Source organism: Nilaparvata lugens, chromosome 7 (assembly GCF_014356525.2).
Source record: "Nilaparvata lugens isolate BPH chromosome 7, ASM1435652v1, whole genome shotgun sequence".
NCBI lineage: Eukaryota > Metazoa > Arthropoda > Insecta > Hemiptera > Delphacidae > Nilaparvata > Nilaparvata lugens.
Genome location: NC_052510.1, coordinates 8,532,167 through 8,544,897, shown reverse-complemented (window position 1 = coordinate 8,544,897; position 12,731 = coordinate 8,532,167). Strand labels below are relative to the sequence as shown.

The following is a 12,731-nucleotide window of genomic DNA, read 5'->3' as shown; positions in this document are numbered from 1 at the left end:
GCTTTAATCTACTACCTATTAATTATGTGGAAATTTTCGAGGATGCAGACAACAAGGACAATATTAGTTTTATACAAAAGTGTTATATTAAGAGTGGAGAGACTTATTTCTCCAAGTCAACCACAGTTTTCTCTAGCATATCCAAAGTTGTTGACCTAGATGAGATGGGTCTTGTAGCAACAGGTAACTTGATACCACAAGTCTTAAGAAAACGTGCAAACATAAGCTGTAAGCTTCTCCCGCACCCTGTTAAAGAGATACAGCCCTTGTCTCCTATCTCAGTGCTATCAACCATGAAGCGTAAGCTAGAACTGGATGAAATTGATCTAAAACGGAGGAAAATTGAGTTTTTAGAGGCTACAGAGAGCATAAAGAAGCAGCACAAACAACTTATAGAATTTGAGGAAGAAATAGAAAATTTGAGAGAGGAACTTGAGCCATATTTTTATTCACATTGGAGGAATTTTGAGCCTAGTGGGGTTTATAATGTGACTGCATTTTCTGTAAATAATAAAGGAAAATTTCCATATGTAGGTGTTTTAGGAGAAAAGGAAGGTTCGAAACATGTTTACTTTGTAAAGGGCTCTCATAAAAATGTTTTTCTAAATGCATACAATGCAATAGAAGACCTTAAGAAAGTGGGTTATTTTGTGATCCCATACAATGACCAAAAAGAAATAATTTGTCTACCAAGGGAAGAGAAAATTTGTGTAATTACAGTCAATGGTATGTCAAGCTATAATGGTCATACATTTCCTAGAATAGAATCACTTAAGCTTCTGTCAGATGTATGGAAAAACTTGAAAGACACTCCCTTCACACAGACAGAAGTGGAGCAGTATAATAACATCACAATGCTGGAAATTAAAGGGAAAGTAAAAGTAGGACAGTGCAAAAGATTAGAGAATCTACAAGAAGGAACAGAATTAGTCATTATTGCAATAAAAGAAGTGTACAATAGAAACAAGATATGGTATATTTTACAGTTTGAGAGCCTAGAAGAATTGTATGTGTCTAACTATTGGTTAGAGCAGGGAATTTGAGAGCTCTAATATTGATTTGAATTATAAAATTAGAATTAAGCTAGATGTTCTAAAGCATAACCCCAGTAGACATAAGGAAAGAGTTGTATTTTGTATTTAATTTAAGGTATTGTATATAGTGGAAAATGTGAGCAGAGAAGGTTGTAATCCAATGTGACATCATCCAGGATAAGAGCAGTGATGGGTGGAACCAAGGTCACATGATAGGGGGAGGAGGAGTGGGGGTCGCTGAAATTGCATCGCCGAAAGCATAGCAAGGTGATTTCTTACCTATATGAGGACGATAATAACATAGATAGTCTCTTATATCATTTAAATTAACCGTGCTTAGAAAAATGTCTTTCAATTGCTTCGCCAAACTATAATTTTCAGGAGTTGATTTCCTAATTGCACTTTCACACTCATCGTACCAATCAATACAGTTTTTTAACCTCACTTCCAATTCGTTGTCAGCAGCCAACCACTTTCTCGGATCCATGTTGTTGAGCGAATGAAGAAAACTAAGTATATGCAGGAACTATTATAGAGTAATTAAGCGGTCTTTCTTCATTAATTGACGATAGACAACATGTACGCGCTTTATGCAGTCTCAATGCATGCAGGCAATAAACACATTGTAGATCCTTTCCGTTGTAGAAGAATCCATAACGAGCAAAGTTTCTTTTCTGTGAATTTGTGTACATCGGAGCCATTTTCATACTTTGCATTCGATTGTTTTCGCACAAGAAATTATTTGTTTGATACATATTATTAAACAACAAAGAATTATAATGTTGGGCAGAGAATAAAGCACAGCGAGAATGTGGTTTATTTTTATGAATGTTGCACGCAGCATAACACCATGAACTAGTGAAAAAGCTGAAATCAGGTTTTGGAAAATCCTCTGGTATACATTGAACGTTGCTATGCAATCTTCTTAAAAACTTTGCTTTCTCAGTTCCTTTTGTGAAAATTTTCTCATAAGCTGCAAGGTAATCACGTATTAATGACTCACTGTATTCTAAATCTCCATCTTCCCATTTTATTTTATGATAGTGACGTTCTAACCATGTTACATCGTTATACAATTTTGCACTCAATTCTGTCTTTGCAAATGGTGATTTGAAATGGAACACAATATAATTATTAAACTGATCAATTATGGCAAGTTCTTTCACAATAATTTGATTACAATCTTGTTTAAACCAGTGAAGATCGACCGTAGCAATTTTCGCACTCGCTTCCTTGTCCACTTCTTTCTCTTCGACGACCTCGCGGGCTTTGTCTTTCTCCCTCCCCTCAGCGGCGGCGGCGGCGGCGGACTCCTCGAATCCTTCTCGTTTCTCCTCCTCCACCTGCAGCGGCTTCGGTGTACCCTCGAATCCTTCGTCTCTCCCCTCCTCTTCTCGTTTCCCCTCCTCCTCCACCTCCAGAGGCTTCGGTGTACTGCACCTTGCTTCATAATAGAAACTATCAAGATCGCACTGAATACCAATAGAGCGAGTTTGTGGCTTGTCCAAAATATCAGAACACAAAGAATAGGACATGTTGTCTGTTCAAAGGTGAAACTGATAATGAACTAAATTGAGCAGAATGCACACCTTATATAGGCGGCGCGCTCCATCAATAAAATTACTGAACTTCTTTCACCATGCTCGTGAGAGGTGTGTATTCCATCACACGATCGCTAATTAAAATGCAATACGCGGAAGTATTTGCAGGTACTGCACTATTAAATTCCATTTCAATACGAACATCTGTCGATGATTTCAAATGACTTGGTTGGTGTGAACAATCTACAACAATCAGCGGTGTTGATTCACAAAATGTTTTAAAGTCGATTTCTGTTCCGAGTTCGCTATTGATTGAATGATTATAATACGAGGGCGCGAAATCCAAGAACATCCGGTATAAAACCTCCTTCTTACCTAGCAGATTTTCATATGGATAATACTCACTGTTCAAATATACTTTAACATTGTAAATACTGCAGCTATCGAAATTAGATATTGATTTTTTAATTTTATTCTTACGATCAGTTTGAAATGCAATTATAACGTATTTTGGACTATCAAAACTCGATGTGGTACGAACTGCCCAAGAATGGTTAAGTGAATTTTGCAAATTTGGTAATTCACAAATTTCCCAATGGCGGAAACCTAATTTCAGTGGAGTGTCAGCATCGAGCAGTCTCAAAAATTTCAGTCTTACATGATCTTCTAAAGTTATGTAGGGCATCCGCCATTGCAGTTTTGTAATTTTCACACTAACGTTTGTTCCACTTTGAGACTCAACACAATTTAGATCTGTCGGTGACCTCAATAAGACGAGTTCCTGTTTCAAATTTAAAATTATTCTTTGAAAATCTTCAAAAAACGGGAGGATTAATTTCAGCGGAACACAGAAAGTGAATGTATTATCCGTTAGCTCATATCCTGCTCTGTCAAAACCAGCCAAGTGATATGTGTTTTTATCGAGAGTATTTTTCACCAATATAGCTTTAATTGTGGATGTTAATCCAATCAATCTTGATTTAGAAATTTGCTGACCTGCTAATTCATATCGTATTTCGTCAAAAAGGTTGCCGATTACGTTACTGCTTAATTTATAGTCTGCTGCAACTGGTGCATCGGCTGGGTCTTTTCCCGGTTTTGTACAGTTAACTGTTCCCTCAATCAATATGAATGATTTACAAGGTAAAGAATAGACATCTAAAGAATTTATGCCAATACGTGCCTCGTCAGAGTTTTTTATTTCCTGTCCCGAATAAACTGTATGAGTGTGAAATTGGAATTTAGTAATATCATTATAAAACTGAAGGTCTGTCTCCACATCCAGAATTTCACTAATTGCTGCCGCTCCCCCGCCTAACATTTCGCTAATCGACTATAAAACCCAACTTTTCTAATATTCTCGCGCTTTTAGCCGACAAAGCACGTTTGTTTTTAGGTGTTGTCGCTATCGCGTTCCTTTCTCTAATGACTTGATTGGTCTTATTCGAACGTGGGTTGAAAATAAGATAACCCATTACTTTTCACGTATGTGCAACCTAATTGTAATTGTATCTCCGCGGAAATCAATAAACGATCCGTTCTGGTCCGTTACCTTTACATTAATAGTTTGAATTCGATGCGTATTCAAAGGTACATAAATAATCGGTGATGGTACTTTGTTTATTAAATAACCGCTAGGAACCTTTGGTAAAAATTCGTAGATTATATGTTTTTGTTTTCCCTCAGAGTAACTGCCGCAAGCTAAATTACACTCAACTACAATACTGTCAACGCTTGTTATGTTAACCAAATGTTTGGAATAATGCCATTTATTTGGCTGCAAAACAACATTATCAAAACCAAGTATCTTAGCAATCGAATCAGAACGTGTTAAATCAATGGGTTTATCAGAATGAATTTCAATCTTCATAGTATTTACGTTTGCACGTATAATAAGTTTATTCTTCTTGCCATCAATATTCAATTTATTCTTTAAAGATTTTATAATATCCTCAACTTCATATGCACCAGTATCCAACTCGATTAATCTATCACCATATTTGAAGCTGGAATTTGTTCCTTTGTTAATGTTTGCAATACTATTGTAACTGGAAAAATTAATCAATCCAATTTCCCATTCACGATTTTTATCCAATTCTATAATTTCTTGTAAATGTTCATAGAGGTTACTCATGTTAGATCGTAATGTAATAACCACCATCTTGTGTGTTCACCACAAACACTTAATTACAACTGATTTGCAAGAAACAATAATGTAAGATGACCACAAAAATCGCTATTTAATGGTTGCATATGCTCTACATTATAAAATATATTTACTCCATTTTCTTTTTTCCAATATTTGTCCAATTCGTATGGAGGTTGTAAATTTCCAATTGGATCAAAATACCAAACATTAGAACCAACTTTCCTATATGCTACCCAATGTGTGCCATCCTCGCTTTCCCTTGCTAAATTCACAATGGCATTCTCATTTTTTAGAATTTTTTTTCGGGTAATGCATCTAGCATATATATGCCTCTTAACCGAATCTGTAATAATTTCGACCAATCAATCAAATCATAATTACTCAATTCTCCTTCAATATTCATGCCTTCTTCTTCTTCTTCTTCCTACTCTTCTTTGTTGTTCTACGTTTCTTAACTTGAGGGAATAAACTCACTCCATATGATGCTGGTGGGGCTGGGGGTGGAATTAAAACTCTCCCCCCACTAGTTATTTGAGGAAAATGCTTCAAAAAATATCCTTTTCCTGCAATATGCTTTTTCAACTGAGCTATAGCTTTGCGTCTAATATCGTTACTATAACTTCTCCTCTCCCCCTTCTTCTTCTTCTTCTTTCTCAAAGACCCACCAAACGCCGCTTTAGCTTTCATAACGTTTGTAACAAGATAGCTAAGTGCTTTCTCGGCAAGGGGTGTTTGTGGATTTTTGAAAATGTCCCATGCAGCGTTCGCTAGAGCTCTGTCAGCTACCGCCCGAGTTTTATTATCGCTATTTTGAGTATAGGCTATATCGTGGGCCTTGCAAGCTTTATCTAACGAATTTATACCTTGATCACCTCTGTTTAACCTTTCATTAACCTTTGTTCCTGGTCCGCAGTACTCGTATCCCGGAATATGATATTCTTCCCCAAGGTTATCAATTACCTTATTTAAAATAGTTGATGTCACATTACCTGCCAAACCTGACACACCTTTAAAAACTCTTGCTGCTGAACTCAAGATTCCTTTACCCCGTTTCCTCGAACTCTGCTTTTTTCTCGAACTCTGCTTTTTTCTCCTACATACCATTTTTCATTACCTTTCAACTCAATGGTTGAACATTAACTGAGGTTAATTAATTAATCAATACATCAACTTGAATTGATTTGGTTTAATTTTCAATCGAGTTGGAAATGAATTCATACCATGATTGCTATGATACATTGCTTGAATGATAAGAATATTATTTCAAATCTGAAAGGTGAATGTGATTTGAAAAGGGGAGAAATGATGCTGGGCCACCCACATCTGTGGGAGCACGTGCTAATGTAGGAGGGAGCGAGAAGCTGCCAGCGCTTGCCTGCACAGCTGTGTGTGTGTGTGTGTAGCGGTAAAGTCTACTGAGCATGCTCACAACAAACTATAAAAGACCCACTCACCTTATTTAAATATCATTCACAACAGAGCAGCTGAACCAGCATTTCTTCTTCTTCTGTGTGATATTCATTACGAACTTATCAACAACAACAGGTAAGAATTGAAAACAATTTTTTATCAAATATGCACACATTTTATTCAACTATTCACACACATACATCTATACAATTCGTAACACATAGGTCAACGAATTGTATACAGATATAAAAATTGTTAAGCTTTAACAATTTTTATATCTGTCCAATTTGGAGACTTATGTGTTACTACTAACACATAATTTTTACAAGTTTCATTGAAATGGTGTATTTTTCCCGCGTCAATGCAGGAAGCAAATCTTTGAGGCAGATACACCTCGCATTTGCTTCCTGCATTGATTATTTTTAAAATTACACGTCGCCCGTGTTTATTGGTGTCCTCCCTCACCGCGACGATGCGGTATGGATGATCCTCCTTCAACTCTCGCAGCGGCACCCATGGCTTGGGTAGAGGTTTGTTGATGAGTTGGACAAAGTCCAACTCAGCCTCCACCTCCTTTATTAACGGCGCGAGTGAGGAGTCCTCATGCATTACAGCTCGTTTCTGTTGAAAAATATTTGATTGGTGTCTTATTTGTTTCAGATCTCTACGTCAGATTATCATCGAATTCTCTGCATAAAGTGAGTAATATCAGTTATTGAAATAACATTGTTGCATGATCGAGTACTTTAAACAATAATATCTAAGCAGATCAAATAATATTTCCTTAGCATCAATTTCTATTCGGTTCAAATAATATTTCCTTTGCATCAATTTCTATTCGGTTCAAATAATATTTCCTTTGCATTCCAAGCAGTTCAAATAATATTGGTAACAATGTTGCATGATTGGCTACTTTAAACAATAATATCTAAGCAGTTCAAATAATATTTCCTTAGCATCAATTTCTATTCGGTTCAAATAATATTTCCTTTGCATTCCAAGCACTTCAAATAATATTGGTAACAATGTTGCATGATTGGTTACTTTAAACAATAATATCTAAGCAGATCAAATAATATTTCCTTAGCATCAATTTCTATTCGGTTCAAATAATATTTCCTTTGCATTCCAAGCACTTCAAATAATATTGGTCACATTTATGCATGATTGGCTACTTTAAACAATAATATCTAAGCAGTTCAAATAATATTTCCTTAGCATCAATTTCTATTCGGTTCAAATAATATTTCCTTTGCATTCCAAGCACTTCAAATAATATTGGTAACAATGTTGCATGATTGGTTACTTTAAACAATAATATCTAAGCAGATCAAATAATATTTCCTTAGCATCAATTTCTATTCGGTTCAAATAATATTTCCTTTGCATTCCAAGCACTTCAAATAATATTGGTCACATTTATGCATGATTGAATACTTTAAACAATAATATCTCATAATACCATTTCTAATCAGTTCAAGGAAATATTGCTTGCATTCTAATCAGTTCAAATAATATTCAGATCAAATCGTATGTGCACAGATTTTTTAACAATCAATCACAGAAAAAAATCTGTGCATACACAAGTTAATAATATTTGTTGAAACTAACCTTTGATTGAGTGAGCACCTCATCCTCCTCTTCGCCACTGACTTCAGGCTCCTCGAAGGTTAGTTTCCTCTTGCCCTGCCTCTGCTTGATCTTGTTGCTCAGCGTTGTCAGCACCGCACGCCGCAGCGCCCACATAGGTGCTGGAGCCAAGCGCTGAATGGGGCTGTGCCCGATCACGATCTCGCCCCCTGGTGATGTTGGATCCTGTGGAGCGGGTGCGGGTGCAGCGGAGGCGGGAGCTGAGGCGGCAGCGCCAGCGGAGGAGGCGGCGCAGGACTCGGCAGCTTTGCGCTGCCAGTAGTTTAGCACACGCTGCGGGGGTGGGCTATCCGGCAGGATGTAAGATGGTGAAGATGGAGAACTCATCTTGATGCGTGAAATTTTATTTAGATTCGCAAATAACCAAACTCGTTTCGGAAAATACAAAGAATATTGGAGTGAGCATAATTGAAAGAGAACATATTCTAAGTACATTACAAAATTTCAGTGCTAATATCGATAAAGCTATTGGAGAGAGAACTCAAACTCTAGAGAGTGCATTAGGAGAAGTGAAAACTTTAACAGACAGCTTTTCATCTCAGTTGCTCAGTATTAACAACGATAAAGTTGATAAGACTTATTTAGATGAAAAATTAAAAGCCGTATCAGATAAAATTAAGAATTTGGAGGTGCTGGACAGAAACTATCTCAATACTAAATTGAAACAACTTAGTACAGAAATTTTTACTAAAGTAAATGAAACACACCCATCGCCAATTGATAAGCAATATTTAGAATCTACTTTGCAGAAATTGATTAGTTCTTCATTATCGAAGGAAGAGTTTGAAAAACGATTATCTGAAATGGCGAGTGCAATAAAAGCTAATATTATGGAGGGTATTGAGCAGTTTATTACAAAAGATGCTATTGCTATTCTAATTAATCAAATTGCAGAAAAGTATGCAACTAAAAATGATATTGGAGATTTTATTAAGAAAAACGAGATGGCAGACGCTGTGAAAAGCGTTCGTGATGAAATAGCTGAGGCAATTAAAAATTCGGAAGAGGGTGCTGTCATGAGACTGCAATGTTCGGCCCCATTCATTGACTACCTAAGTTTATTTATCCACAGAATCGCATTTGACATTGTATCAAAATATGCTGAGGTGTCTTTCCATATGAATTGGATTGAGGCAAAAGATCATAACCTTTCCGAACATCAGGTAGTGCAAATTATTACAGAAAAAATGGATTTGGTCAAATATAAAGACTTTATATTGGGCCCGAAAACATAAAATCATGAGTTGTGTGAGAGAGTGAACGATATGTTGTTTCAGTCTAGACGAGTGTGATTGATTGTATAAACACTTGTGTGAGAGAGTGAACTTTTAACACCTATAGTTTCAAATTTCAGTCTAGACATTTTTGAGTATATCGATAAATCTTTTAAAAGGATGTGTGAGAGAGTGAACACCTATAGTTTCAAATTTCACACCCTAGACATTTTTGAGTATATCAATAAATCTTCTAAAGGATGTGTGAGAGAGTGAACTTTTAACACCTATAGTTTCAAATTTCACACCCTAGACATTTTTGAGTATATCAATAAATCTTCTAAAGGATGTGTGAGAGAGTGAACTTTTAACACCTATAGTTTCAAATTTCACAGTCTAGACATTTTTGAGTATATCAATAAATCTTCTAAAGGATGTGTGAGAGAGTGAAGTAGCTTTAATGACTAAACACTTGTCACATAAATCGATTTAGACATTTTTTCATGTAACGGTTTTCGGTGCAGGAGTTATCGAGCTTAGAAAGGGACCTCACAGGGAGCAGAGCAGATGTGACTAGATGAGGCACACGCGAGCGAATGCACGCGTCACTTTACTCTAAACAGGTGAAGTGACAACATGATGTCTAACTATTTTGACTGCACAAGTTTCAACGAGTTGTCTGTAGAAGCAAATCCAGTAGTTGATTGGGGTTTTGAATTTTATGCCTATGATTGGTTTGTGGTAACAAAGGTAACATTTGCCGATAATGGTGAAATTCACCTTAAAATTATCGATATTGATAGTGAAGCCGACTTTAAACATACTATCAAGTTGCCGAAAGAATATTCAGTGGTTTTGAATGAGAATAACATCAGAAGTTTTAATTCTCGTTCATGGCAATTAAATGTGAGCGGAAATCGTATCTTCTTAAGGCAGTTTCATGGTAACTATAGACGTTGAGTTCCGTCCCGAGTGAAATAGGTCTGAGAATGTGTAAGTATTTTTGGATATGCTAGCACATTCCAATTATACTTACATATTGTCGGAGAAATCACTTAAAAAAAAAAAACGACTGCCATGTTTGTACAGCAAAAGAGCTCAATTTTTTTACACATTCATAATCAGTTTGATTGAACTCTTGACTGTCAGTTGGAAAGCAAGCATAAATATGACCCATTATAGAACTTATACTAAATTCGCTACATTCTTCCTTACTCGCCTTTCGTAATGCTGGTGAGAGAGAAACGTTTCACTTTAATCTGACAGTATAGGAACGCTCGATCAAAATGGAACTTGATCCTTATCTCCTTTACTCGCCTTTCGTAATAAAGAAGGGTGCGGGAAAGAGATGCCCCGAGTAAAAGAAGAAGAAAGCAGATCCGTCTGCTGGTTGTGAGAAGCGAGGGGGGGCCGTATCCTCCTCTCTCTCTTGAGCCCGTCATCGTAGTATATCATTAGAGCGAAATGGATTCACTTCAATCTGTCAGTATAGCATTAGATGTAGAAATATGAATTCACTTTAATCTGACACCAAAGGAATTTCTCAAAGTGAGTCTGGCATCATAGTATAGCATTAGAGCGAAATGGATTCACTTCAATCTGTCAGTATAGCATTAGATGTAGAAATATGGATTCACTTCAATCTGTCAGTATAGCATTAGATGTAGAAATATGGATTCACTTTAATTTGACAGTAGAGAATTTTTCCCTCTCAAAGAGATTTTTTTCCCTCATCTAGCATTCACCTCAATCTGTCAGTATAGCATTAGATGTAGAAATATGTATTCACTTCAATCTGTCACTATAGAGAGGGAATTTTTCCTCCTAAAAGGGAAATTTTTTTTTCCCTCACCTGGGCAAGGGGAAGGGGAGAGAGAGAGAGATATCTCTTTTCAACCCCCTCACCCCCACTGGGTAAGGGGAAGGGGAAATCTATTTTTAGAAAGAGAGAGAAAGATATATCTCTCTCTCTTTTCATCCCCCTCACCTCCACTGGGCAGGTGGAAGGGGAAATCTATTTTTAGAACACCCCCCACCCTACAGGCGGGGGGAAGGGGAGGAGGGATGGACGAGGGGGGAGAGGGGGGAGGGGATTTCGAGCAAAAAAGTGCGTTCAAAGTCTTAGATTATCTCTACTTTCGACAGTAATCGGCTTGAGATAACAGTAAAAGTTGCAACATAAATTCCCCATACCATGGGATATCTACTTATGCTATCGTTTCTCTATGGTATGACATTCTAAGGATTCGTGTAGATAGACCCGCATTTTCATCATTCATGTGATCCTTAGGGGGGGGGGGTCTAGGCCCCCCATGCCCCCCCCTAAATGGCGCACCTGCCTATGATATTATGTGGGCATCACCCTCAGTATTGATCGTTGTCTCTACTCTTATTCCAAAGTTTACGAACAAAGAAACAATGCCTTGCCATTTGAGCAAAATGAGGAGTACCTATGTACTAGATTATATTTTATGTTGTTATATTATGTAAGAATTGTACTATGAAGTGAATAAAGTAATTTGATTTGATTGAGTTTGTAGCGTGAATGTTGATGTTGTGGAACTTGAGCACACGAAAGCATGCTCCTGTAAAATATTGATTTTTTTTTAATTAACGTGGATTTTTGACAACGTTTTCAAAGTCTATTCAATTAATTTGATTTGATTCGGCTTAGGGCCCTTTGCATAGTCAAAAGTGTGAACTGAATTCCATCAGCCGGTGGCTTAAACTCCAAATGGACCACATTATAACAAACGAGACTTAATATGGATTTAATGTCCGTCTTTCGGAGGAGACGATAAGGCGTCGGTTCCGACTACCTAAAGACTCTAAAGAGTAGTCGTCATCTCTCATCATCATCCCTCTCACTCATTACCCACGCACAAGCCTATTAGCTTATGTGGGCATCACCCTCAGTATTAATCGATGTCCCTACTCTTATAACTTGTAAGATTCAATCAACACTGAGAGAAGGTGATTTTCCTTTTTAACACTGAATTTTGAGTTTGAACCGACCTGTCGATGGGGCTTATGGTGTCCAGGATGCACGAAATGGTCCTTGAAGAAGATGGCGTCTGCGTCCATGGACTCGGCTCGATTCGAGGTGATTGTACAGCTGTCAACCGGACAATTCTTGAAGGCCTCTGATCCAGCTTTCACGCCCCATGTTCCCAGGCCGTTGAACAGTAATATCTGCGAAATATCAATCAATAAAATATAACATAAGCTGTAACTACTGAATATAATCATTAATATTACATTTTTTTCAAATTGATGATATAGTGTTTTTTGTTCTAAACTGATGTGAACAATAAAACTTGATTTGATTTGACATCAATTGTAGAAAATGCATATAAATGTCATGCAATCAATGAAATTGAATGAATTGTAACAACAAACAACTGTATACAATAAAATATCGGAATAAGACCATGTATGTTGTAACAAATAATCATCGGAAATGGAATTGCTTTTTCACAAAATATAAAGTGAAAATTGTGTTGTTCAAATTGAGGTGATGATAGTCGAGTAGTACCTACATAGTACCTACTACAAAAATAACTACAAAGTTTGAAAGTATGAAGTTGGAAATTGAAGTTTGAAAGTATAAATTACTAAGTATGAAGTTTCTCCACTTTCCGTTGCTTAGCTGTAGGCCAGTGGGGCATCCAGAAAAACAATTCGTTGGGGGATCATAACATAGAAAGCACTTAAACCTGGTGCCTGGAAGGGG

The 12,731-nt window shown here is 36.9% G+C and overlaps 1 protein-coding gene across 8 annotated transcripts in view; it reads right to left on the bottom strand.

The window, feature by feature from the left end:
• Positions 1-12,731, bottom strand: part of LOC111055726 (glycoprotein 3-alpha-L-fucosyltransferase A) — a 109,156-nt gene that overhangs the window by 21,720 nt on the left and 74,705 nt on the right. For 4 of the 8 annotated variants that reach the window (XM_039433609.1, XM_039433610.1, XM_039433608.1 and 1 more), the window contains exons 4-6: positions 12,014-12,190; positions 7,746-8,111; positions 6,287-6,755 (exon numbers count right to left, since the gene is read on the bottom strand). In XM_039433609.1, coding sequence (XP_039289543.1) covers positions 6,390-6,755; positions 7,746-8,111; positions 12,014-12,190 — 909 coding nt within the window. In that variant the 3' untranslated portion in view covers positions 6,287-6,389. Of the gene's footprint in view, positions 1-6,286; positions 6,756-7,745; positions 8,112-12,013; positions 12,191-12,731 lie in introns of those variants that run through there. The other 4 variants (XM_039433604.1, XM_039433606.1, XM_039433605.1 and 1 more) reach the window with 1 other exon arrangement.